This window comes from Amblyomma mixtum, chromosome 2 (genome assembly GCF_055824585.1).
Source record: "Amblyomma mixtum isolate Tamu chromosome 2, ASM5582458v1, whole genome shotgun sequence".
NCBI lineage: Eukaryota > Metazoa > Arthropoda > Arachnida > Ixodida > Ixodidae > Amblyomma > Amblyomma mixtum.
In genome coordinates, this window is record NC_143013.1 from 309,865,564 (window position 1) to 309,891,952 (window position 26,389).

The 26,389-nt window shown below is 46.2% G+C and overlaps 1 protein-coding gene across 1 annotated transcript; it reads left to right on the forward strand.

Annotated features, from left to right (window-relative positions):
• The first annotated feature begins 1,511 nt into the window (after positions 1-1,511).
• LOC149364938 (uncharacterized) lies at positions 1,512-21,899 on the forward strand. The gene is made up of 7 exons (XM_089574923.1): positions 1,512-1,753; positions 9,563-9,818; positions 10,821-10,964; positions 15,630-16,090; positions 16,185-16,862; positions 17,079-17,271; positions 20,488-21,899. The coding sequence occupies exons 1-7, from the start codon at positions 1,742-1,744 to the stop codon at positions 20,649-20,651; spliced, it is 1,908 nt and encodes a 635-aa protein (XP_089431049.1). The 5' UTR covers positions 1,512-1,741; the 3' UTR covers positions 20,652-21,899.
• The last annotated feature ends 4,490 nt before the right edge of the window (positions 21,900-26,389 follow it).

Sequence of the window (26,389 nt, forward strand, 5' to 3'; positions counted from 1 at the left end):
CTGGAGGAAACTGCCCTCACCAGACCGGAAGTGACGTCACTTCCGGTACTGTTATCAAGTGCTTCTGGTGCTGTCGCACTGCCAAGCCGTAATGTAATTATGACCCGTTAAAAATATTTTTCGTTACGCATAGAGGCGTTCGTGTATCGATTAATATGAGCAAGCGCAAGGTCAATGTCGGATTCGCACATGGCGCCCTCACACAGTTTTAAGCATGAAATGCTTTTAGCTCCCATTGTCGGCAGTGTGGTCACGTCACGCCGAGACAGAGAGCCAACATCCGGGCACTGAATTCCACACATCCGGGAGCTGAAACGAGAGCTTCAGGGCACCGTACGAGATTTAACGAGACTCATACGTGATCTGTTAGGGGCTTTGAGAGAGGGCCGCTTAGAGCAAGAGGGAGCTCTAGGGCGAGAAGGGCTTTGGGCAGAAAAACTGCTTCAGCGCCGTCCCCAAGAATGGCACCGCGAACCCACACTCACGCATGTAAAAGACCGGCCGCTGGGCCTTCAGCTCATGGCGTTTCCCCCTTTGGCAGGCAGATGTATACACGCTCGCGGAGTATTCGAACGCGCTGCATATACATTCTTGTCAGGCCTGCGTCTCGTGGTGTCTGCGTACGCTTCTGCATCGTCCTGCATTTCAATGCCGCCACCGTCACAGCTGCTTAAGCCGAGCAATGGAGCCTGATGAAAGGAGAGGTAGGAAGCGTCTTGCGGAAAGCGATCGCTTTGCGAGTGATACGCCACAGCAGAAGACTGCTCGCCCCTGCCGACAACGCCATGATTATGCGGCCGCTCCCGAAAGTTACAAGGCCGCCACGGTTCGCGGCTGCCTACCTAAGCCCACACTATTGCAGGCGATCGCTTCGACGGAACAAGAAGAGTGTGAGATGGTGTGTTGAACACTAGACCCATTTCAAGATTTTGGCTAGTACCATCTACAATCAATGTGTTATGCCCGTAAACATTTCATGCTCACTCTATTCTCGGATACAGGAGAGGCAGAGATTTTTTTGACGCAGGGTCTGCAGCCTTTGTGCCTGTCATGCAACGTCGTATTATCTGCATCATTTATTTTTTCTTGTTGATATTTCTATAAAACTGGCCCTTTACCCAAAATGATGAAAGCCTGCATTATTGTTGCATTGCATAACCCATTCACACTCATCAATACGAGGCTCAATGCAAACGCCTGCAGACATTTGCTTGAGACACTTCTGTCGAAAACACCCGCCCCAGTCAGAAGTGTATAATTAGCAATTAATAACTGGTAAAGAAGGCCCACGTTCGTCAACGCTGCTCTCGTGTCACTGCCGCTGCTAGCAGCAGCACCATCCGGACAAAACATAACGTGCAATTTTCGGTTTTTTTCCGCACGTGTTCTCAAGTAGCGATTGTTATCCTTATTTGCAGCAGACAGTCCGTCACAACGCAGAAAATGACGTGCACCTATTATATAACGTGCCACTATCACAAACTGATTCCCGGACTGACGGCGAGAGGAGGTTTGCGTCAGCAGGACGTGAAAAGCGCCTTATCTCGAGCTTGACCGTGGCTGCGATATGGCCAACATAAATGGTATCAGCAATTAGAGTGACCCAGCTTTGTTCGAGGCACAGCGTTGTGGCGGCCGGTTGCGCCGAGCAAGAAGGGAGGCCTGGTTACGAGAAACAACGTTCACCTTTCAACCGCGTCATTCTCCCGAAGACATTTCTCTGCTGAAAAACCTCAAGACAATGGACAGCAAGGTGAGTCGCGCGCCAGCCACATCTAAGAATGCGCGCATCATTAACTGGCTCCTGGCATTTCTTAATTGATGCTCCATGTAATTAACTAGTGGGCAGGGGATTATCGTGTGATTAATGCTTCATGTAATCAACTAGTGGGCTTATCAGGGTGGATTATCGTGTGGAGTTCATGAACCGCTGAAAGAGATAACTGGAAGTTTCACTAAACGAAAGTATAATGCGGAAAAGCAGAAGAAAGCGAAGGAATGCAGACTGGCTGGCTTCCAAATGAAGAGGCGCATTAAGGGAGTGATGGACAACAGAGGGAACAGTGTCGCAGCAAAGAAACAAAAACGGCCACAGTGCGTCTATGGGCAGCCTCTTAATGGTGCGCAGGCGCAATATTTCGAACGCAAGCAATGATTTGTTTCATAGGCGTAAGGACCAGTCGCAGGCTCTGAGTGGAACATAATTTAAGGTGATTTTGATTGTTCTCCGAGGAGCCGCTAGTCATTTTCACCCGAATCGAGTGACGTCAAGGTGCACTCGCCCCAATTACTGTGACGTCACCGAACGCAGTAGTTGTTCTCAGAAACAGCCAGCGCTTGATGGTGGCGCCGACGTCATCAGTATTGCGGTAACCCAGGTTGGCCAGTCGACCGTGACGTTAGGGTGCACTTCAGTGCTGGCGCCGAGCGAGACAAAAATTCTGGCTGCGAAATCGTTTGTTTTTAATTGTTCACGCTGCGCATGGTATTTTGAGCTCATTTTCACGATTACTAGCCCGTAGGCCTCTTTCAAGGGAAAAAAATTGAACCCTAGAACTTTAGCCTTTACTCTTTCAAACATGGAGCTTCAAAACGTCGCATTAGCGCTTTGGTGGCCTTCGCGATGATAAAAATCCAGGCCATGGCGTTAGATTGTTGGCAGCGTGAGGAGATGACAGTCCAATTGGCTGAGTGCCGCCAGCGTACACTCGTATACCTACATGGTGATTGTGGCTGAGCACATGCTCAATTGTTCCTTCGCATGTGAAGTACTCGTGCGGCGAAGAGGCAGCCCTATTAAGAGCGAAAAATAACTCACAATGTATATCGTATTGCAGGCGTAATAGAAAAACCACCGGGTCCCAGAGGAGTGGTGATTCAACGCGGGAGAGGCGTATAGCAGTAGTTGAAGTCGCCGGGATGGCTTAGATTCCACAAACGTGCTAAGTCGTGAATGTTCCGACTTTGCGAGAGACTACGAAAGGGCTTCATTTTGGCCCTGTAAACGCTAAAAATTTGTTATGCTGAGCTGAGCTTATCCGCAGCATCTTTTGTCCGAACCATGCTTTGTGGTTGCATTAGAAAATTATATATCTGCCACGCATCACATTACGTATAAGTTGAAGGGACAACCTACGATGACTTCTTCCTGCACCCATCTGAAATCTCTGCTAAGTACAGTTTCTCTCGGACACGCGAATATTTGCGAAGACGTCTAGCTTTGCGTGGCCTGCAAACCCTAGCATGACAAGAAAAACCGCGCATTGTAGAGGTACACTGTTGCGTCAAACGTGGTCAGGCAGGAGTAAAATTCTGGCTTGATTTATAGTGTAGCTGCTCTAGTCTCGCTGCATATTTTCTAGGTAGTACATAGATGCATGGAATGTGTAGCTCAGTCCAATTTAAGTCAATTTCATGATTTAGGCACTATTTGGTACTAGAATAAAACACATTACCCTCAAAGGATACACACTATCTTACAATGGTACTTACTGTCAAAAAGCGAAGCGTTAAAACGCCACTTTAAAGCGCCATTCTCACGCAGTTGCGTCAGAGCGTATTTACAACGCCTAGCGCCTCTATAATCTCTAAAGGGGCCCACCCTTGCGTCACTCTGATGTATAGCCGTTCAATGAGCTCGCAAAAACGTAAAAATGTCTTGAGTCATGGCGACTGTGATATGTTCGGAAGTTGCGGTAAACGAATTTTCGCTAAAAATCAGATTAGGATAGAGTTGTGGGGTTGTGCTTATTGCACATTTGATCAAAACAGGAACTTGCCTCGTTGAGTGGCTAAAGGAATACAGCTTATAAAGAAAAGCCAGTAATGTGACCAGACCCAGGCTTAGTTTATCACCTTATACGTCCGCACGATGAATAAATAGGTAAGAAAGATGGAGACAGCAGAAAATGGGTCTATAGCGTGAACAACAAACGGTGCTTGCACATAAGTAATGTAAGTGGTCTCAAAGGCCCTTTAAGACCTGTAGCAGCAGTCGCCTGTCTTTGTGCGCCAATGGCCCTTAAAGGGACACTGAGGAGAGCACTATTAATATTTTTTTTATAATAAAATCCGATAGTTCGGCATGTCATGGCTTTGTTGCCACTTGGCCGGCAGCGAAAGATGCATTTATTTCTGAGAAATTTGGATTCGAAGTTGAAAAAGTTTTTCCCGCCGCTCTGATTCAAACTTGGGATTCGTCTATGACGACACATGACTAAGAGACGTGAAACATGACGTGCACATGACGTAACGCAGACTCCGTGATTTCTGGCTGCCAGCAGTGCGGCCTAGCAGCAGCCGAAAAGAAAGCTACCGCCGGCCGCACGTTGAAGGCATCTATCGGCTATTGCGGCCGTCGCTACAGTCGTTTCGATTACGTTTGCACTGGCGTTTTGCCAGCGTTACGATGGATCTCGTTCTCGAAGTCGTCAACGAAGTTCTCGCAAATAGACACCTTTAGCATACCGTGTACCTTGTTACCGCTAGCGGAATACCGGGAGCCCGCCTACCGCCAGAAAACAGGCGCTGATTTGTGCCGATGCTTCAGGAGCGCGCGTAGCAGCCGGGCACGTGGCGCCATCTGGCGACGTCAAGGAGATTTGCGAATGCATTGGCTGCGCCTCAGTGATGCATGGTTTCTCGGTTCCTGGTGTTGCTCGAACCATTCGTTCTAGCAACACTGTTTTGTCCTATGATCTCATCACGCTTGTACTTGCGAGTTTGGCCTGTGGCGGCGATACCTGTATTTTGGTTCTTGCTCTTTTCTACGTTACAAGAGCTTTGTTGTCAGTATGAGTGGCGTTTTTGTAATCAGGAGCTGGTATTCTGTCGATACAAGCCAACTTCAATTTCTCCTCAGTGTCCCTTTAAGGCCAATGTCCAGGAACTTAGCAGCAAGAAAAGGTCGAAAGAGACAACAGTCCCAGGGGATGAATGACGCAACTAGGAGATGCGCGGTAAATTTTTGACCCTATGCTCGTAGCCGCAGTTTTGTAGACAACGGGGTGTCAGCCGTCCCAATACAAACGGTTACTGAAACGTTTCTTTTGGTCTTAGTGATCTTGCATGTGTGCGTGCAACAGACACACAGACGCTAAAAAGAGAGCAAAGAAAAGCACGAGACACAGCACTAACAACTACTTCTACTCAGTGTCTTCTAGAATAGCCATAGAAAAAAGACAGTAATAAGAACCAAGAAAGATAACCAACAAAAACGATTGCAAGGCATGTGTCATATGTTGTGCAAACATGGCATGTTGATCCTTCTACTCAGTGCCTTCTAGAATAACCATAGAAAAAAGACAGTAATACGAACCAAGAAAGATAACCAACAAAAACGATTGCAAGGCATGTGCCATATGTTGCATAAACATGGCATGTTGATCCATCTGTGGTTTCCTGCCTGGGATAAACACATTAGACTTCCACTAAGGAGGCAATTGAAAGGACTGTAAAACACATTCTTCAGAGAATCTTTGGATTTCGTTGGCCTTTTCTTTCACCTTTTCTTGTCAACTGTTGCGAATATGTTGAGCCATTGCACTGTTTTTCGTCAGCTCTGTGGATACCCTCAGCTTTCAAAAAGAAATCCTATAAAGCAATACGCAAAGATCTTCGCATTATAACAGTTTTCTTTCACTCTAGTTTTGGCAATGTACTGTCTGAAGAAAGTAGGATTGCGTCATAAGAGAGCTTGGATTTCGCAGATCACGCCGCTTGTACGCGCAACAAAACGGTCATGTTTTTTTGGTTACCCATTATTGTGACTCATTCCTGCTGAAATTCAGACTTTAGCACAGGTGTGAAAACGCTCACATGCAGAAAATACACCTGTTCCGAATTGCACAGCCACCTTCCCCAGATGGCGAGGTGCATTATGGATGTACGGTATGAATGGCTGAGTTCCGTCGAAGCTGTGCACTGATCTCAGCAAAACTTTTATGCTTAGAATATACCGGCCTTAAATTATACTGCGTCATTAAAAAAAAAAGCATGGCGCGGCTGCGCACACCAGCTGCCTGATGCTGAAAGCACGCTAGCAGCTGTAGTTAAAGTCCAATCAAGACCTTCCTGCGAGCTAGTTGGCTCATAACTCTCGAAGAAAAAAACACCGCATTCAATAAACGACGACAAAAGGAAAAAACAAATACAACTGGTCAGAGCTGCAATTTCAAACTTTAATGAAGTTCATACTCAAATAGCGTTTACGGTGCAACGGATAAATGAACGGCAAATGCAACAATCAAACAAACAATAAAAAGTGAAAAGACGTGCCTCGAAGCAGTCACAAAGAAGCAAACAGAAGCCGGCGTGCGCTAGATACGCAGACACCAGACAAGGTCAGAGTGGAGAATAAAAGTGGGTTAGCATGATAAAGGCGTACACTAAAGAGGTCACTACAGCAGCGTTGTTGGCGATATCTGACCCTGCTCTGGTGGCATTGTTAGTGTGTGCTTTCATCCTCCTAACAGTACATTTTTGGTCATTATCTTTGTTAGCCCCTTTTTTGGCGTCAGCAAATCTGTTTCTGGGTGGGTGCTAAGCTGAATAATGCAGCAATAGAGTCAAAGTGAGCCTAGCGTCATTCCCGTTACTTTTAACTTAAAGCGCCCAAAAATGTCGGACATTTCTCGTGAGAACCAGAGGCAGAAGGGGAAGAGGCTATAGGCTGCACACATGAAAGGGCCCAGTAGAGAGAGTTTTAAAGGACATTTCGACGTTGAATAGAGCTTGGATGAGCCAAAAGATTGTGTAAAAGTAAAATACACACTAAAGCCCAGCTCACGAATTCCGTTCAGGTGAATTCTCCGCCGACTATGGTTGATTCATCACTTTCACGTGCAACGTTGTCTCCGTTGCAACTTATTGGCAACGCTGACGGAAAACTACTGTAGAAATACAGGGTGACTGATAGCAAAGACAAAAGTAAAAATTCAATAACTCAGAAAACATTGTCACGAAGGTGATGCGGTTTTCACAGAAACACGTTAGGGAGGACGGAGGTTTAGTAATGATAAATTTTATCGCCAGAATGGCTACACTTAACAGGTGGCGCTTCAGTTCTGCCTCCCAATCAGACATTTGGCAATTCTTTTTTTTTTTTGTTATTAAGAAGACTCCCGCGCCTGAAAATACATCCCAGCTTCACAGGTAGAACCTCGAATTCGTGCACATTTTCTTTAATGGAATAGAGTTTCATTTCAGCCTTCCAGGAGTTGCTAGCGCGTCCATTAAGCGAACGTGATCACCTGGCTACAAACATGGAGAGAAAAAACTCAGGAGAGCGCGTCCGCCGACACCTTTGAAGCCCAGTTATAAAAAGTAAAAAAGAGAAAGCCGGTTCCGCATGGGATCACACCACGCGATGGCGTGCGGTCCATTTCGATGGAGGCGCAATGTTAGAGGCCCGTGTACATTAAAGAACCCCAGGTGGCCGAAATTTCCGGAGCCCTTCAATACGGCGTCCCTCATAGCCTGAGTTGCTTTGGGACGTTAAACCCCAATAAACCAAACCAAACCAAACCTTCACTACGGCGTCCCTCATAGCCTCAGTCGCTTTGGGACGTTGAACCCCAATAAACCATAAAACCGATATCTATCGCAGCTGCGCCCACTCATGCGCGAAGCAGTGTGAGGAAACTGACTGTCGACCAAGCTCATAGCTGTATACGCCCGCGCCATTGGCCGCGCACTAAAACATGCCGACACTAAAACATCAGGGACGGACTCGGAGTGTGGAAAACCAGGGGATGGAATGTCTTCGTGAGCACTTCGCTTACGAAAGCTGGCCGCGTGACGTCATGCTCTCTGTTCAATTTCTTTTTTTTTTTTAACGCTGCACCTCGAAGGAGCTCGTGTTGCAGAAAATCCGGCGTCGCCGTCGGCGCTGTTGCCGTCATTGTCTGTGAGCTAAAACTCCACGACAAATCCCTAGAGAAGCAATCTAGAAGGCGAGTGGACCACCACCGCTGTCGCGTCATACCCTTAATGTGGAGCTTACGTGTCCCCTCCATTTTTTTTTTTTTGCTCCATGGTTACAAAGCATCACGGCGCTGCATGCAAAGAAATCGACGTCTCCAGATATATTGACGCTCCACTGCTGCTGGCCCGGAAGCCTCGTTGATTCGATTCCTTTCTTCGGTATTTTTTGGGGGTTTATTTTTTGTCGGCGTGCACGGTCCTAGCAGCAATCGAATTCCCTACACAGTACGAATATTTTGTTCAGACAGGCCAAGAGTTTACATCTAACCTGCTCGACTCCTTCCTGCTATACTATATTGTTCGCAATAAAGCGAGTCCAGCAGCTATATTATGCCAAGTAAACGAGCTCACAATGCAGCCGTTGCGGCCAGCAGTGGCTGCTACTGGCAAGGACATCTGCTTTGCTTTTTTTTAAACGCGACAGTGTTAAAGGACCCGTTCATCATAAAATGCGCTGTCGACGTCGGCATTGTGAGCTAAAAATAACGGGTATCGCTCCGGCGGGTGGACCCCAGAGAGCAACCTAGGAAACAGGTTGGCCACCTATGTCACGTGACCTTGCGGCGTCATCACAGCCTGCCCACAGTGGCAAATGACAGTTAAATTAATGAATAATAATGAACCTGGGCCACACAAGGCCCATCTGGGAGCACCTGCCATTGGAGGGCACTGGCGCACCGACTAACCGCTGTACCACTGCGCCAGGTGGGGCATGAAGGCTCCCAGGGATCTGTGAATGTTAAATATAGAATGTCCAGTTCTGCACACATGGACATTACCTCATTAACGCTATCACCTCATACTCTTAAGGCAGAGGTTAACTGCCCCATTTATTTATTTCTTTTCACTTGGATGCATGCTTTGAAGAACATTATGACGGACGTATACTTGCCACTCTGCTACCGTAGGCAGCAATATACGGGAAATCTCGCAGCAAACATGCGCCCGCTTATCTTTCCAAACAAGCCTCTAACCCTTGAGTATCCCATCGCTATGTGCACGCCTACACATACGTGCTGTTTGAGTCGTGTAGCCTGCGTCACCCTTGCGCAGAACGCTCACGCGGTGCACTTGCCTGCAAGCAAAGCAACAGCTGTTCTGACGCAAAGGTTGAGCGGATGGAGAGCGACAAACACTTAAAAGCAGTGTGGACGCGTGCACTTTACCCGGGAACCAGGAACTGTTCACAATCTCAGTTTATAATGCGATGGCATAAGAACAGCGCCTCATCGGGAAGAGAACATCTTGTGGGCCTTAAAAATCGCCCATTGGTTGGACGGAACTGCCGTCACCAGACCGGATAATTCCCATTGGCTGGAAGAAGGTGACGCCACCACCATATGAACCAACCGGTAAAGGCTTGAGCAGCTTCTAGTGCTATCTCACTGCCAAATCATTATGTATTTAGATGTCCCTGTGAAAGTTTATTGTATGGTGCCCGCTGCTCGAGCGCTGTGAACTCAAGGGGGGCGTAGACTACGTAGACTACTTTTTTACCTAAGGCGAGTAGTGAGGAAAAGGCGGCTGGTTATCATGGTTTTTCTTCATTTCATTTGTCTTCTATTTCCTCGTTGTCCAGGCGAACAATGTGCAGAGCGACGCCAAAGACGCGAGCAAATCAAAGGGCCGCGAGGGTGGTGGCCGGCCGCCAATGAAGCCAGACGGTCCCTGGAGCTGGGTGGTGGCGGTGGCCTGTTCTTGCATGAACTTCTTTTCGGTGGTGATGATCCGCTCTGCCGGCGTCGTATACGTCAATGTTGTCGAGTGCTTCAACGTCAGCAGACAAGAAGCGGCCTGGCCTATCTCAGTGGTTCCGGCGAGCGCCAATCTTATCGGTAAGCGGATGAGTCCTAGCATCTGATTGTATGCGCATGTACCGACAGGGACATTGTGCCGAAAACGGGTGAAATGAGGCCAACTGCTTCTCTTAGTATTGGTGACGAACGGCTATCCCTAGAAAGTAATTACTGCAACTGAACATCCTGCGCAGTAAGTCTATAGAGGAGCATCTGTTGCTCTTTGCGATACAATAAACTAGCTGTGGTAACGCACTCAGTCCCAAAAAGACTAGCATGTATGTAGCACCTTTAATTTTCCTAAGCTTTGGTGGTTCCCTCGTCACATGTTTTTTTTTCTTTTGTGGCACCCAGATCTCACAAGCCTTCACATCTTTTTAGAGTGGTACTAGTACATGTGCTTTAAAGGCGCCAATTTACTGTATTCTCCTGGTTCGAAGCTGACTTTCTTTTCTGGTCAACTGAGCCTGAAATTCGCGTGCGCATTGAAATTGTCGTGCGAATTTAAACTGAAGCAGCGTTTTTGCCCTCACAGGGGGTCGGTTGAACCTTCTGAGGTTGGCGTTTCGGATTTGCTAAAGACTATAACGCTTGACTGCTTTACTGTGCTTTTCTCCTTCCTTGCGATTTAAGCTTCTTTCTTGGCGTTTTCAGTTTCAGTAAGGTGGAAAATCGGGTGCGCTTTAGAATCAGTAATCAGTCATGTGCTTAACCTTTAACGTTGTTTTTGCGCTTCTCCGGAGATACCCTAGACGCAGGTTTAACGACTTCGTTTTCCTGTTACTCTCTTTTCTCTTTCACCTTTACAACCCCCATTCCTTCCCCCAGTGCAGGGTAGGAAACCGGTTTTTTTTTTCTTCTGGTTAACCTCCCTGTCTTTCCTTCTCCTCTTGCTCCTCCTCGAAGTGTCGACATGAACGTAGCTGTCAAGCTGACTCTCTCCACTGAGACAAATCAGGGTTAATCGCTTGTTTAAACGCTTTACATCTTTCATTTATTGGTGCAGTTTGCCATTTGCTGTGTTTTTTTCTTCTTCACTAGGTCCCGTCGTTGCACTCGCAGTAAGAAGATTCGGTGTGCGACCGGTTGCGATCATTGGTACAGTCATGTCTTCAGTGGCCGTCATGTTTTGCTTCTTTGCACCCAACGTCCTGGTCCTCACAATATTGCTTGGCGTGTTCCACGGTGAGAACAAATCATACATTTGGTTCTCATTGCTGCATTTTCATTCCATTTATTTGTTACTCTTTGAGTCATGTGCCTGTGCACGAAAGAAAGGGCACGCAGTGGCCTTTTTACATCCTGAACAGAGCAGCGAGTTCCTGATGTCTGGGCTGTTGGGAATCCTTATTTAAGGTTGTTTCACACGCAAACGAAAACGCTCGCGATTTTTCCAGCCATGTCGCAAAAGCCTCTTCGAGCGGCCACGGCGGATCGAGGGGCCAGGCAACGAGGTTCCAGCAAGTTGAAAAGTTTTCCCCTTAAACCACCATACAAAAAAAAATATATCAACACTTGGACCACATGATTACAGATGGCGCACTCCGTGTGAGGAGCAACTTATGACCGGGAAAAACGAAACAGCACTCCTGACGCATAGAGCCGGCAGCAGTATACCCTAGGGCAGTGTAGAATGAAAATGCAATCCGAAGTTACTTTGTGACACAGAAGGACAAAGAACTCTTTCCATTCACATTGAAGAAGCGTAGCATGTCGCAGGAAAGAGCCGCAAGCGCCCAGCAGACTGGAGACTGGTGTCACATATGGAAGACATCTTCTCGCGGCGGAACCGGGGGTTTCGGAGGGAGGCTTGCCGGCTTCCCAAATGTCTTCCCGACACCGAACTGGACGACAACTGGTGATGGTCTCCACTGTACGCTCTTTCCTATACGTCAGGAAGCGATACAGGCTGCGCACATGAGTGGTAGAAAGCAGCTTCTATACAAAGAACTTTGCCAGAAATGATTGTGGCCAATCTCTAAGTGCCATTACCCAAAGTGCGGATATGGAAGAGTAATTACATTTTAAGACAACGTTATGTGAAGCTAGTGCCTGCTGTAGCCAGCGATACACCAATTTCAGTGGCAGAAAGAATTAATCAGCATCCAAGGAACCGGAAGGAAGGAAGAATATTCAAATTTCCGCCCATGCATTTTACAAAAAGACGCTCTGCATTGTAAATACTGGCTAGTTGGGGCGTTCAAGATAATTTCAAGGTAATTCACAATAATTTAGAGACAACATGGGTGGGTGTAGAGCCCGTGGTTTAAATCTCACCTCGCTGACTTTGCACTGTTCGAAATCAGGACAGCGGTTTGTTGCCCGTATTATGCCATAATGAACAGCCGTCATTAAAGGTATAAAGCCCAAGAGGTTTACTTCTAAGCTGCGTGGTAGGGCTCTCGAGTTCCCCTGAAAGTTTTAAGGTTTTTAGAGGTTCCCTTTCTCGACGTAAAAATTCCAATATTTTCGATACAAAGCGATACACCCTGGAGAACATGTAAGAAAAACCTGTGAATTTAATACTTTTGACAAATGATTCACATCTTTTCGAAGTGTCTGCAGACTCGCTGCTGTAAGTAGCCGGAATTGTTCTTTCTTCGGTTCTGAGAGCGTTATATGTGTTCTGGAACACTTTGTTAGCGGTGCTGATTCGATCGGATCCGAAATCGTGCGTACAGTGCCACTGAAGCACGTAGCGAGCCCTTCTGCTGCTAAACAGGGGTGTGTGTGTGTGGGGGGGGGGGGGGGGGGGGGGGGGTGATGGGGAGGGGGTGCTGGGCGGTACATGGCCAGAACATTCTAGATCCAACATTTTAGATCGCAAGCACTTAATCTGCATTATCTAAAAACACAAGAACAATTGCAGCACTATTTTCCTGTTAATACAGTGATTGCTCGTCGTATAACGGTGGAGACGAAGCTGATAAAAAAGGTCGATGAGAAAAAATCCCAGAAGTCTCGACCATTTTTCGTGGTGAAATAATGCACCTCCACCGACCCAACTATGGCGAGTCAACAGAGTTGTCGCTATCAATCTTACGCTTTTACTCTACTTTCTAATTACCAGTTACATTCTTACGCCATAATTCTGCTCTGTCAGGCTTAACAACAACAACACAGCCACATAGACAACAATACGAGCGCCACCAGCAACGGCAACAAAAAAACAGAGACAAGACAATGGAAAGACTGCAGTCACTGCTATTTCGGCTGTTCTGATCCCTATGAAGATTTCGTCGTGAAAATAACTAGGGATTAAAGGTGTTATCATGGTGCAGAGCCTTCCGGCTCACCTTGCTTCACTGTCATTGAGTTCAGTGCTCAACAACGGCGACTGTGACCACAATGCGATTCATTGGCAAGATTAATCAAATCTGTCGGAAATCAACAAGGCCCAAAGTGACCAGTCTTCCAGCATTATTTAACAGACCGTTGATATATGCCTGACAACGCTGTATGAGACCCAGGAGAAGCAAAAAAAAAAAAAAGAGGAAAGTTAACTTGGAATGACCTCTCTGAGGTTGGCTGTCCTTCAAAGGGCGCAGGAGGATAAAAGCAAGAAAAAAAATTCAGGGGGCACTTTGACTGTCTAAAGTGCGTAGAGGCGAAAGGGTTTACGCATCACTTTCACTGCTTCTCTGGCACTGGTGGCGTCACATGTAATTGAGTACTAATTACTAAGTGACGACAAATCACTAATTAATGGTTAATTACTGATTAATGCCTGAATATTAATTAACTGCTAATTAATGACGCTTAAGCTTCGCCTTTAGGATTGGAACGCGACAGCGTGTTGTAGCGCTGCCAGGGAGTCCACGGAACGCCACCCGTTCGGCGCAATGCCTTGCCCTTTCAACGCAACTGTTTTTCAGGAAAGGAAATGGCACAGTAATTCTCTGTCATCTCGGTGGACACCTGAACCGTACCGTAGAGGAAGGGAGGTAGTGGGAATGAAAGAAGAAAGACAAAGATGGCCCGTAATGAAGAAAATGAAAATTGCATTTGAGGAAAGAAAATTACGCAGTAACTGTCTCACATATCTCGGTGGACACCCGTCAAAATTCAGTGGGTGGGGGGTACACTTTTTTGACCTAAAGTGCGGTCACTGATGTGTGGCTAAGATGTTAAGCTTCGCCTCTAAGAGCGGAACGCGAGAGCGTCTTGCAACGCTGCCAGGGAGTCCATAGAACGCCATCGCCCATTCGGTTCTACGCCTCGCTCGTCGGTAAATTGGTTTTGAGGAATGGAAATGTATTTCTCTCTCATATCTCGGTGGACAGCTAAACCTCGCCGGAAGGGAAGGGAGGAGGATGGCAGTGAGCGAAGATACCGTATTCACTAGACGCGCCTTTGTTCATTCCAAACCATCGAGCTGGCATGGAGGAGTGGATAGCATGCTCGTCTCGCACTCCGAAGACCGGGGTTCGATTCCCGAGCTCGACCAATTTCTTACTCGGTTTTATTTATTTATATGGCCTGACTAGAAAAGTTAATTAAGCTAATTGGGTAATTAAGCAATTAACTAAGCTCAGTCCCACTTACTTGGAGCATCACTATATGATCCCTTCAATTGGTTGCATGGTTACTAGCGAGAGTACAATTCGCCCCGTTTGAAATTGGCGCACTGTGACGTCAAGACCGTTTCGACCAACTGAAAAGCGTGACATTTTTGTCGACAACTGCTGCTTACAACGATGAGACATTAAAGGTTTTCGCCTTAAAATAGGCAAATGAAACAGGGCAGAGAAACACACAGGTTGACCCTTTAAGTATCGATGGGCATCCATTCTATGAAGAGTCCAAGAGGCCTGCTGACCTAAGGCACCGAAGCGGCAGTCGAATGACATTCTGGGCCATGGAACGATGATGCAACGGTCCAAGTATCTTGAGCTACAAGTAGGGATTCCGTGTCAAGCTACCATAAGGTCTCCCGCAAGGAAAAAATTAGAGCATCAAAACAAAGACCGAAAGAGATTGTGTATGTGATGGTGCCCTCATGTGTGTAGTGTCCTACACAATGGTGCATGCAGTTGCAGTCAAATCTTAATGTGCAGTTGTAAATGCGACCCTGAGCCTCAGACGACACTGACACAGGTTTCAGGAGTATGGAGGCTACAAGTCGGCTTGCAGAAAGTTCATTTGGACAACGTTATACTTCGATCAAGAGCTGACTAGCCGCACGAGTTTTCTAAAATGCAATGTGTACAGCCTACGCAATGAGAACAGCTGACTACGCAGGTTCATCGGCGATGTTGCTACCAATATTACCGCATGTCAGCCGTACAGCCATGAAAAGTGATGTGTTCGTTGTCGAGGGAATGGCTGAGTGTTTTTTTATGATTTCGAGCAAGAGCTGCTGATGAGCACCTCGGGGTCTAAAGCGGCACTTTGGAGTCGCAGGCTTACGACGTTTTCATGTGCCTGTGCAGGTTTCTAGGCTATGTTTCTTTATAAATGTTTTCGTAACTAGCATGTTTTCATTTTTCAGAGATGAAGTTTTTATTCCTTTTGATTTCCACTAAATTTTTATTCAAAAATATTAAATTTGACATTCCTTGTCGTAATTTTTTTACAACTGATTTCTTAGTGTGTACGTTGCTCCAAGCGCATGTATGATTCTTGTGTAAGTTTACCTGACGCGCGTCTTAAAATCCCATCCAAGCAGTTTACAGTTTCTTCGAGTGACTCATTTTCTTTAGTTCACGAACACAGTGCATTTGTATTGAAATATATCCTGTATGAGAAATTGACTTGTGTTGCAAAGTTTCTAGGAGGTTTATAAGCCTCGCATCGTTTTTGGCTTACGGAGGGTAACACTCTAACTATTTCACTCCATGTCATGCGCAGGTATGGGCACGGGCATGACCATAACGCCGAACGCCGTTTGCCTCAACGAGTGGTTCGAGGAAAAAAAAGTGCGCGCCAGTGGCATCATCTACGCAGGAGCCACCTTGGGATCGTTCGTGTTCCCTGTCCTGTTCAAGTACTGCAACGACATTTATGGCATCCGAGGCTGTTTCCTCATATTTGGCGCCGTGATGATGCATTCCACGGTGTGCTCCCTATTTGTGCGGTCGCCTCCCTGGGTCTGTAGGGAGAAGAGACTCAAGGCCAGGAGAAAGCAGGCTGAAAAAAATGCATCGCTGAATAAGCGAAATGAGCTCTCGGCTTTTCCTGAGGCCAAGAAAGGCTCCGATGGAGGTAAAGAGAACGAAGCATTCGACTGGAGTGGCGATGACAAGAAAGTGGAGCACATGAGCATGCAACAACTTCAAGCCAGTGGTACACAGCATAACCCAAAAACACGGGTACGTTCAATGCCAATACCACAGCCTTGTAGTCGCGAAAAAACTACCACTGGAAAACGGTGACCTTACTTTGCTTATATCGTGATTGTTTCAGGGGAATATTCAGCCCTGTTCAGAGGAAAACTGTGAATGGAGCGACTTCATAAACGACTACCCGAGAGGCAAATCACCAGCGCCGGCGTTACAGAGAAGTGTAAGCCAAGACTACAGCGGTTGTCGAGATGACGCCTACAGAGAAAGTAAAAATGACCCCGCCGTCACCTCACAAGCGTTAGATCAACTACATCACCCTGCCACTCCGGACGTTTCCCAGCTTCCCAGCCCGAGACACAGGGTACGTCGATCCTCGTCGAGTGCGTCGTCGTTGTCAAACTTTTACTGCATTTACGAACCAGCTGCTCACAGCAATGCTATCACCAGCATACCGGAGTCGGAATGCAACGAAGACACAGAGTCAGATGCCGACGAATCTCCGATGCCGACGGCGACGGGGCGACAGGAAGAAAAAAAACGGCTGTTCGGCGTCATACTTGTCATGGTGACCATCACGTACGTATTCGTCACGAACGCCAACATGTTATTTATGACGGTGGTGATGGATTTCGCCAGAGACCGAGGTATCTTCCTCGACGAAGCTGTCTACCTGCTCTCAGCGTTCGCAGCTGCAGACATAGCGGGACGCCTGAGTTGCGGCTGGGTCGCCGACACGGGTCTTCTTGAGAAGAAGACAATCTTAGGCCTATCCTGCGCCATGTTCGGCTTGGTCATGCAGGTAAGCTGCACGATTATTTCGATTTCGCGGAGTGCTATCCTGGGAGTGATTTATTGTATTAAACATGACCTGTATGATACCATGTTGCATTAAACAAGCGTTCCAACTTATTATGGCGTCACATTATATTGATTAACGTTGCTGCACTTCTCGCAGTCCGTGAAGAAAGCGGAAGCAACAGCAGCATGCCATATTGATCTTTTTTTTTTTTTCCAGGTGATCCCTTTCTGCACGGAATATATCGGCCTCATGTGCTGCTGCATTTCAACTGGCTACGGCGTCGGCAACAGCGTAGTACTATTCAGTGTGATACTTGGCGAGGGCGTTGGCGTAAAGCGCATTCCCGCAGCCATGGGAGTGATAACTTTCTTCTCTGGTCTTACGGCCTTCGGAAGACCTGCCCTCATTGGTGAGACCCTAGCGCCTCCCTTCTCTTTCCGTGCTTAATGCACGCGCCCAGTGCTGTTATTAATTGCGAACTCACTGGGACGTCAGGAAGGTGAAATCCAATTTCATAAAGTACACGCTCATCCCAAGTTAATTCCTAATGTCGGTAACTTCTTAAAAGAAAAAGAAAATAACAAGAAGTGTGAAGCAAAATGCTTAATATCCAGGAAAGAAACATCTTATTTATCCTTCAGAGCTGCTTCTCTCGTCTAACGAATCTATTACTGGGTTCGGCAAAACGTATTTCTTTTCCCTCGATTCCAATATATATTTAACATTCACCGCGCCGAGTGACTGAATTTGGCGATAACAAAGGATAGGTGGCGTCGAAACCAGTGAGGAAAAATGAAGTGAAATAGCTCTAGGATAACATTGTTTCATTTTCTAGGTTTTCTCTAGGGATTGGAGTGACGTCTTCAGGAAAGTCCGTATCTGACGCTTTGAAAGTTGATTCTTCGCGTAGGTTATCTGACAGCAGGAAGAGCGAAAAAATTTTTATTTGCATGTGGCAGTGAAAATGCTTCTTTGTCCGTTTTGAATGGAGAGCTCTCGTCCTACTTAATTACGCATCACCTCTATGTTGGAGAAATTCTAGGAATGTAAATCGCTGCATTCCTAAACGCTCGAAACCTTTCGCAGAATATTTACGGTGTTATCAATTTTGCATCTTTGTTACGGACTTCACCCTCCTTTGCGCGGCCTGAATCGAAGCTTTCTTCTACAATATCTCTTGTAATATTTTTAATACCTTCTTAGACTAGATCGTAAATTTGGATTCGGCGATACATAAGTAAACATTTATATCGTAGCTCAATTTTAAACTAAATTAATCTCCTTGTCTAGCATTCTAGAAATCAAAACGCATTCGCAAAACAGAGCAAAAGCTGCCAAATCGTCTCTGAACTCCCCACTCTCTATTCCCTGCACGATGCGGTGACACTGACAGAGTTGCTTCGAGCAGTAAGTTGAGGTTTTATATTTTTGTTTTCTGTTCTTGCTTGATTCTGCTTAAACCATTTTTTTCTGTCACGCATCACGTCTTGTGTAGCTTGCTAATCTATGGCCAGGCTATGCATCCGTAGTTTTGACGTGTGAGCCTATCTAACTATTTAGTGCCCGCACCGTCTCTTTTACGCAACGTCATGAAATTCAAAGCGTCTGCATTCCTACTGGTTGTACATAATGAAGATGTTTTGCCTGACTACTTCTGACAATGATCAAGTTCGAGTTTATTTTCCTTACAAAGGAGGAGTCAGGACTAAAAGCTGTGGTAACAGCTGGACAGAAGGCCCCGACACCTTGAGATAGTGGCAGTACAGAAGGAAGGCAGGTCTCCCATCATTCTCATCAATTCGGAATGTCACGGGTAGGCCATACAGATCTACACTTACGCTAGGAGCGAACACAGATGCAAGAAATCGCAATACACACATGCACTGAAAGAAAATGTTTGCAAATAACTAGAATATATAGTATAGATGTCACAAACAATAAAAAAGGAAAATTCATATGCCTGCTTCTTTCACAGACAGAAATTGTCAGGGCAGTAGTCACAGATTTTGTGTTTTGAATTGCTGGTAACATCAAAATTCGCATGGCCTAATTTGTTTAGCAAGACGGGAAGGTTGTAACTAAAGTACTGGTTCATAGAGTCAGTTCTCGATGTTGGAGGGATCCATGTTTCTTTGTGTCTCGTGTTACGGCAGCTGCGGTTTACTCCCAATTGTCCACGAACAATGGAGGGATCACCACGTTGTCGTGAAGCGTATTTATAGCATAATAGAAGCCAGTAAAAGTATAATGCGAAGATTGGAAGGATATCATAATTTATAAAGATATTTCTTGTAGGGAAAAGGAATGGCACATTCCCTATGGACCGGTCAGCTTTTTTCGGCAAGAAATGCAATCTAATCACAGTAAAAAGAGGGCAGGAGGATGGGATTATTGGTAATATAGGCCAAAATGAACAAGGGTTGAATGGGAGCTTTATTCCGCAAGCCAACATTTCGACAAAAGGACTGTCTTCGTCCTTGTAGTGCGTTCATCATCGACAGGGATTAAATAGTGTCTTCTCTCAGAAGAGGAAGTAGAGGTGAGGAGGAAGAGAGCGTGATGTGAGAAGTGTGGTGAGGTGGCGGCAGCCCCCACGACTGGATCCAGCCCAGTCTCCTCAAGTCCACAATCCCCATGTCACCAACCTTCCCACATCACACCCTACTTCCCTTCACCTCTACTTCCTCCTCGGAGCGAAGGCCCTGTTTAACCTCTGCCAGTGAAGAACGCATTTCCTGGGTGAAGACAGCCCTCTTGCCGAAATTTTGGATAGAGGGATGCGGCTGCCACTCAGCCCATGTTCACTTTGCTTGATGTTATTATAGTCTCATCTTCCTGCCCTGTCTTTTCTGTGGATCACTGTCAGGAGAAGTCAGGTAAACCTTCTTCAATTCCGTACAACCAATAACGCTGCAGACTATTTGTATTTCATAACGCTGTGTAAGAAATGACAGTGGGGACCAGGATGCCAACAGAAAACTGGCACTTGCCAAAGCGAGTAAAATACCCTAGAGAAATTTTTCTTTCTGGATATCAATGGTTCTTTTGTTTGAAACTAAGGTAGTCTGCGTAGGTGGTAATTTAAATACAACCGAGCTGACGAAATAAACGTACGCAGGTCACTGGCAGATTGCCCGCGTACCGGTGGCGCTTGGCAGACCCAGGTTGCACTGACCGAGCAACCTCTCGCGACCAATGAATTATTTGACTGCCACCTGCAGCCACAGTGGGCAGTTTGCTCATAACCCGGGGGGCAGGTTGCCACGGTGGGCAGGCGGTGGTGACGTCACAGGGCTCACGCGTGGCGGCGGTCTTCATGCACGCTTGCATGCACGCTTGCATGCTTGCACAGACACTTCTAATACTAACGCATTAATAAAAATCTTCGCACACCGTTCATTACCCGCGAACGCGAGACGCAGTGAAGCAGCAGCGACGAATCTGTGGAGTGGCGAGTGGCCCCCACTTCGAGAGACGCCGCCATATTGCCCGACCCTATCCGGCGTGAGGGGACTGCACTATTTTGCCGGTTCTCTTCTTTCTGCCCTTGTGTTTCAAGCGCCGCAATTTGCGTCTGTATTATTGGTTTCATGCGCCGCATGTGTTAATTTCCCCATCGTCGCAGGCTTTTTTCGAGACAACATTGGGAGCTACGACAACATGATGCGAGCCACGGGCGTCGTGGTTCTTGTCATCGGCCTTGCTTGGCTCATCTTTCGTTTCCTCGAAAGGTCTCGAAGCCGGGCATTCAAGCTCAACGCAACGACCCGGGAAACATCATTGCCCTGACAAGCTGGTGTGAAGCGATGCAAAATGTGCTTGAAGACTTACATCAGGGAACCTCCGGGTGTGAACTTCGCCCGAAAAACTGTGGATGAACCGCTCAAGAGCAGTTCGTCACCTTGTGCGTGGCATCTTGTGTTGGCCGAAGGCGGTGACAGTCGACACATGGCTGCAACTACTGGGACGGCATTATGCTGCCTTGCGACAAGTGTCTGGTTCTCAGAAACCCTCCTTTCGTCACTCCTTAATCTAAAGTGGATTTGGCCACCAGCGGTGTATAGAGGGAGCATCTTACCCGCCTGCGGGACTTACTGCGTTCTAATCCTGGCGACACCGGAAAACTGCAATGCTTGAATACGCACACACACAAACACGAAGAGTTCTGACATGACATTCCTAAACTATTACAAAGACTCACTAAGTGAACGACAAGAGCGCCTCCTGCCTTGGTAGATTTGTGGCTGCTGGCGTCTCATGTTACCAGCGTAACAGACGCTGATATTTCCAATAACTTCTGACGTTTTCAGTGCACTTTCCACGTCTCTACATTGCCAGCGTTGTAGAGGCTGGCGAACATCCTGCCTTGGTTTTCTCCTGAATGTTGATTCGGGGTGTCACCGGCGTTGGTTTCATAAACTATGCAGTGTGTTAACTTTACGGCTGTGGGACGGCAGGTGAGCCCAAAAATACGGAAAATTTTTCCAGAGTACGGAAAAATAATTATATTGGTGGTAGCACCAGGTGGTGACATGAATGACCCTTCCAGGGGCGGCGCGTATAAATCGACAGCTTTACTCAGAAAAATATTTTTTCGTGGCAAAGAACTCAGACTGCACCCCTCCTGTTCGGCTCACGATTAAGATCACGTGACCGTATGGCAGCTGCTGGGCTAGCAGCGTTACGGGAAGCGCATTCGATGCAATACTTCATGATCTACGCATCAATCTCTATTATAAGCAGGGTAAATTAAAGCGCGGCGCTGTACAGGAAAATATAGTGAAGCGGTACTCACCTACTCTCTACGTCACTCGGTCAGTGTATCATTTCATATGAGAACACCCTTGTCAAAGTAACAACATCACACGAAAGCAGTGATTGCCTGGCGTTTTTCTTTTTTCACCCATACAATGGCAACTGATGACGCTGCGATCAGTCCAAGCTCCAAGATTTTGTACGATGTTGCATGAACCTTCTGGCTCGTATGCGATGTACTTACATGCTTCGAACAATAAATCTTCATCCCCGCACCCGTCATGGTCCAATGGCTTGTGGTTGCCTGGTCTCGGCTGACGCATGTAGCAGCGGCAGCCGACATCGGGCGGCTTCCGACGTTCCGGAAGTATTTTCAGGAATGTCGGACATTCATCAAAGAGGCATTGCCGTCACAACGCTATACTTTCATGCTCCTGGTCATCACAGACGTGGGGCTGGACTGCATAACATCGAAGCTGGAGTTATGTGTTTGTCGGGGTCACCTGCCTCACCCAATTTACAAGCTGCTATGCTGATCATGCGCAGTGAATCAACATGACGCAAGTGCTCTCACAAGGTGCACAACACTGTCGTCTTTGCTGAATTCGAGGAAGCATGGGGGCCGGGGTGCAAAAGTATAGATGGTGATATTCACAAGTTGCTCGCCATACGGTTTCGGTAGACCGCCTGCCATCCTTTCTATGTTAGCAAATGCTCTGAATCTGAAGAAAGTGCTTTACAAGTAGAATACCGTCACAAAAATGACTAGAGGAAGGCGAGAACATTCCACGGCTCAGTCGTACAACGGTAGTGACAACTGTTGTTTTTTCTACCAGTTAAACCAATTATCAGTAGCGCTGACCGCTGCCGTACCGTGCTTTTGTCCTCCTGTGGTCGTTTGCATTTTTCTATTTTACATTTAAAATATGTCCTGCCAACTAGCGCAGGAGAGCCTGTGTTCTCATTGATCTGAGAAACTCTGTGAAGCCATTAGAGCAAAGTAAAGGAAATGGCTTCTTTCAAACACAGTTACTCTGTTGATGCTGTTGTAGGCACGCAAGCCTCGATACGTATGACGCAGACATCCACCCAGAAAGCCTGATTTCATAGGGAGTTTTCCTTTCTTTTACTGGGTAACCAAGAAAAAAAGACGATGTACTTAACCTTATGAAGTCCCCAGTTATAACTCACTACTACCAACAGGGATAAAATAGATACTAAACAGTTGTCACAGGTTTATCTGGCTGGCAACAGTGGGTTGAGTGGCACCTTAATGTCTGCCGTAAAGCTCGTCGTAGACGCCCTCCAGCCATTTACTAATCATCGTGGGTACCGATAAACTACGTGACTCAGTATCACATGTCAAAACGAGCGTGCGTATTTACCCGTTTTATCGTGTTAGTTTTTTAAAAAAACAATTAGGCCGGATAAGCCCCTCTTGACGCTTGGGGGTCGTATGAAAGAACTAGGAGCATTTCTTGTTTTGTTATCATTTTGTCACCTGACACACATCACATTTGTCCCGACACATGGACGTGGTATCTTAGACCTTGAGCTTACATCCCGCTCTGAAATCGCAAGTGTGTACGTGGAGGGCACCAGTGACCTACATTGGAAAGTTGCGGGCATTGTGCTTCTTGAGCGACCCGCGCGCGCGGCCTCTCCTACCGTTTTGCTCGTAGGGGACCCCTCACGCGGTCTCCGCGAGCGGAATGCGGGCGGTCACACTGCTTGTGTCCTTCCGAAGAAGAGCTCTTCTGATAACCGCTGTTAATCTCCCTCCCTAGCGCTCTTCCCGGTCCCACCTCGCGTCTCATTTGGGTTTGTCCGAGTGGCGTTTGGAGCGTTGTATAGGCAAAAGGTCGCGAGCCGGAAATGAATGGGAGACCGCCACCGAGCCGGGAAGCAACAAGATGTGCAAAGTTTTCTCCTGGGATCGAGAACGCGGGTGGTGAAACGTGCGCACCTTGTATGTTTGTTCGGCCTGCGAAGGAACGGAGACTTGTCGCAAACCTATGCGGCGTTGTCGTTATATCGAGTCGAGCGGGCCTGACATGGCTGGTTCTCCATCCCCACCCGTCGCCCATTGCTGTCAGTGACGAGTTATTAATGTTCGGCCTGTGTCGTAAAAAAGCCTTCAGCACATTTCTCGGCCTCCCATGCGTTTTTCTTCTCGTGATTTAGCTCTGTGGCTGGCCGTGCAGTCCGCTGCTGCTACAGCTCCGCCCCCACGCGTGTATGCTCGTGGCTTTGCGGGCGCACCCCAGCGGACCCGTTTCCAGGTGTTACGGCAGGACTATGAGCTGTGCAGAGATCTAGAGATTAGTGCTGTGTTTTTCTTTCTTTATTTCATTTTATTTTCTCACAACAGAGAAAAAAAGGAGCTGGAGCTAAAGCTCATAGCCTGACAGAGGCTCCTGCCCCAGGTAGCACAATTCGGCATTTCAGTGCACACTTAATAAAAAGAAAAGATAGACAGTGAAACAGCTTTCAATTACAAAAAAAAAACACATTTGAACACGTAAATATTTCAACACATAAAAGTGAACATATATATACGGGATTAGACAACACTTAGTAGAATTTAAGGGAAAAAGAAACGCTAAATGCACATCTCGGCACTCTGCAAAACTCATGTAATTGCAAACACACACACAGATTACAGACACATAGCACACCGTACTCTAATAATATATATATAAACCTTGATTACACCGAAAATTAATGAATGCAACAATGTCTTATTGAAGAAAAGAAATGGTTTTTTTTAACAAATACGATTTGACATATTTCTTAAACTCCGGTTTTTCGAATTTAATTTCTTCTCCTATGTAATTCAGCAAATAAGGAACTTGGAAATGTAAGATCTGTCTGCCATAATTGGTCCTAGTGAGCGGTATTCTTCTTGTGTGTTTACGTAAGGTGTATTTTGGTTCTTGGAGGTTTGCTTCAGAGAGGTACAATTTATTGTTTTTTTATGTATTGTAATAACTTGAAACAATATATTTGCGCAGCTGGAAGCATTTCATGTTTAATAAATAGCTTGTCTGTTGGAAGATCAGATGGTTTTCCTTGATAATTTTCAAATATTCGCGACACCTTTTTTTGGAGGATCGTTAGTTTGTTATAGTTATGAGCTGTAGTAGTACCCCACACTAGACTACAATATGATAACTTGGAGAGGAAAAGAGAGGAATACAATGTTTTCTTCAACCACAAAGGAATGAGCTTACCAATTTTATACATACAGCCCACGGTTTTTCCTAACTCTGCAGCTAATTTATTCACATGCGTGTTCCAGGACATATCGTTTTAAAACCATACGCCTAAGAACTTTTGAACTGTCACCTCATGCAGTCGCGTGTTACGAAATAATATTACAATATTTTCAAAAGACTGTTTATTTATAGGTTTAAATATCACATATTTGGTTTTACTTACATTTAACTGTAACTTATTTGTGTCCAACCACTAAGAGAGGTTTTCTAAGTAATAATTTACTGTTTTTTCTAAGTGAGGCAGTGACGCATTTGAAAAGAATAGGTTTGTGTCATCAGCATACATGACTATTCGAGGTGAAGAAGGTATTAATGGAAGAGCATTTATGTACAGATTAAATAACAAAGGCCCTAGTATCGATCCTTGAGGAATACCATTTAAAATTACTGATCGTGGCGAGGACAGTTTGTTGAAAGACACATATTGATACCGTTTGGTCAAGTAGCTCTCTAAGAGTTTGTGCGCATTCCCCCGTATTCCATACCTCTGCAGTTTACATAAAAGAATGTCATGATTAACGGAGTCAAATGCTTTACGAAGATCTAGAAATAAGCCTATTGTGTATAAACGATTTTCGATGTTCTTTATTATTTCTTGCTTGACGTTGAGTAGTGCGAGTTCGCATGATTTGTTCTTCTGGAAACCGTACTGAGCATCGCTCATTATACTGTATTTATCTATGAAGCTTATTAATCTTAAATTTATGATAGTTTCGAACACTTTTGAAAAAATTGGGAGGACAGATATGGGCCTGAAGTTATTTACTGAGCTATCATTCCCACCTTTATGAATAGGACATACTCTAGCTATCTTAAGGCTTTCGGGAAATATTCCCGTCTCAAGCATACAATTGATAATGTGAGTTAGAACTGGTGAAATAATGTCGGATACATGTTTGATGGGGACAGCTTTTATATCATCAAAACCAGAGGCAGAATCATTCTTTAGTTTATCAATAATTTTGCTGACTTCATAACGCTGGTGTTCCTAAACCGCGCCTTCCTTCGCTCGGATCGATTGCGCGGGCGCGGGGGAGAACGCTGGCTGGCTTCAGCTAGCTCTGAACCGGACCCGCGTTATGTGTGCGAACAGCACCTAACTTATTCATAGTCTGCAATTCGGAGAGAGAAAGATAAATTTATTTGCAAAAAAAAAAATAAAAAGGTTGGCTCGAGGCCTAACGGGTGTAAAGAAGGTAAGTAGGGTGGAGCTATAGGTGTGACTCTCCATCGAAGCCTCACAAGCGACGCTCCAGTGTGAGTCAAGTGCCTCGCCGCACATTGCGACCGAGTCCAGTTCTGATTAGACATCATCTGCTGTGGGGCGATGTATGCACCTCATTGTCTGAAGCTTCTCGCATTCCCTCACGAGGTCCCGCAAATGTGGGGTCACTTCACAGAAATACGCGTCGCACTTCACTGGTGGCGGTGACTGCGGGTTCGTGGGGTCGTTGCGTTGACGTTTCCACTTCCATAACGCGACTATATTTCATC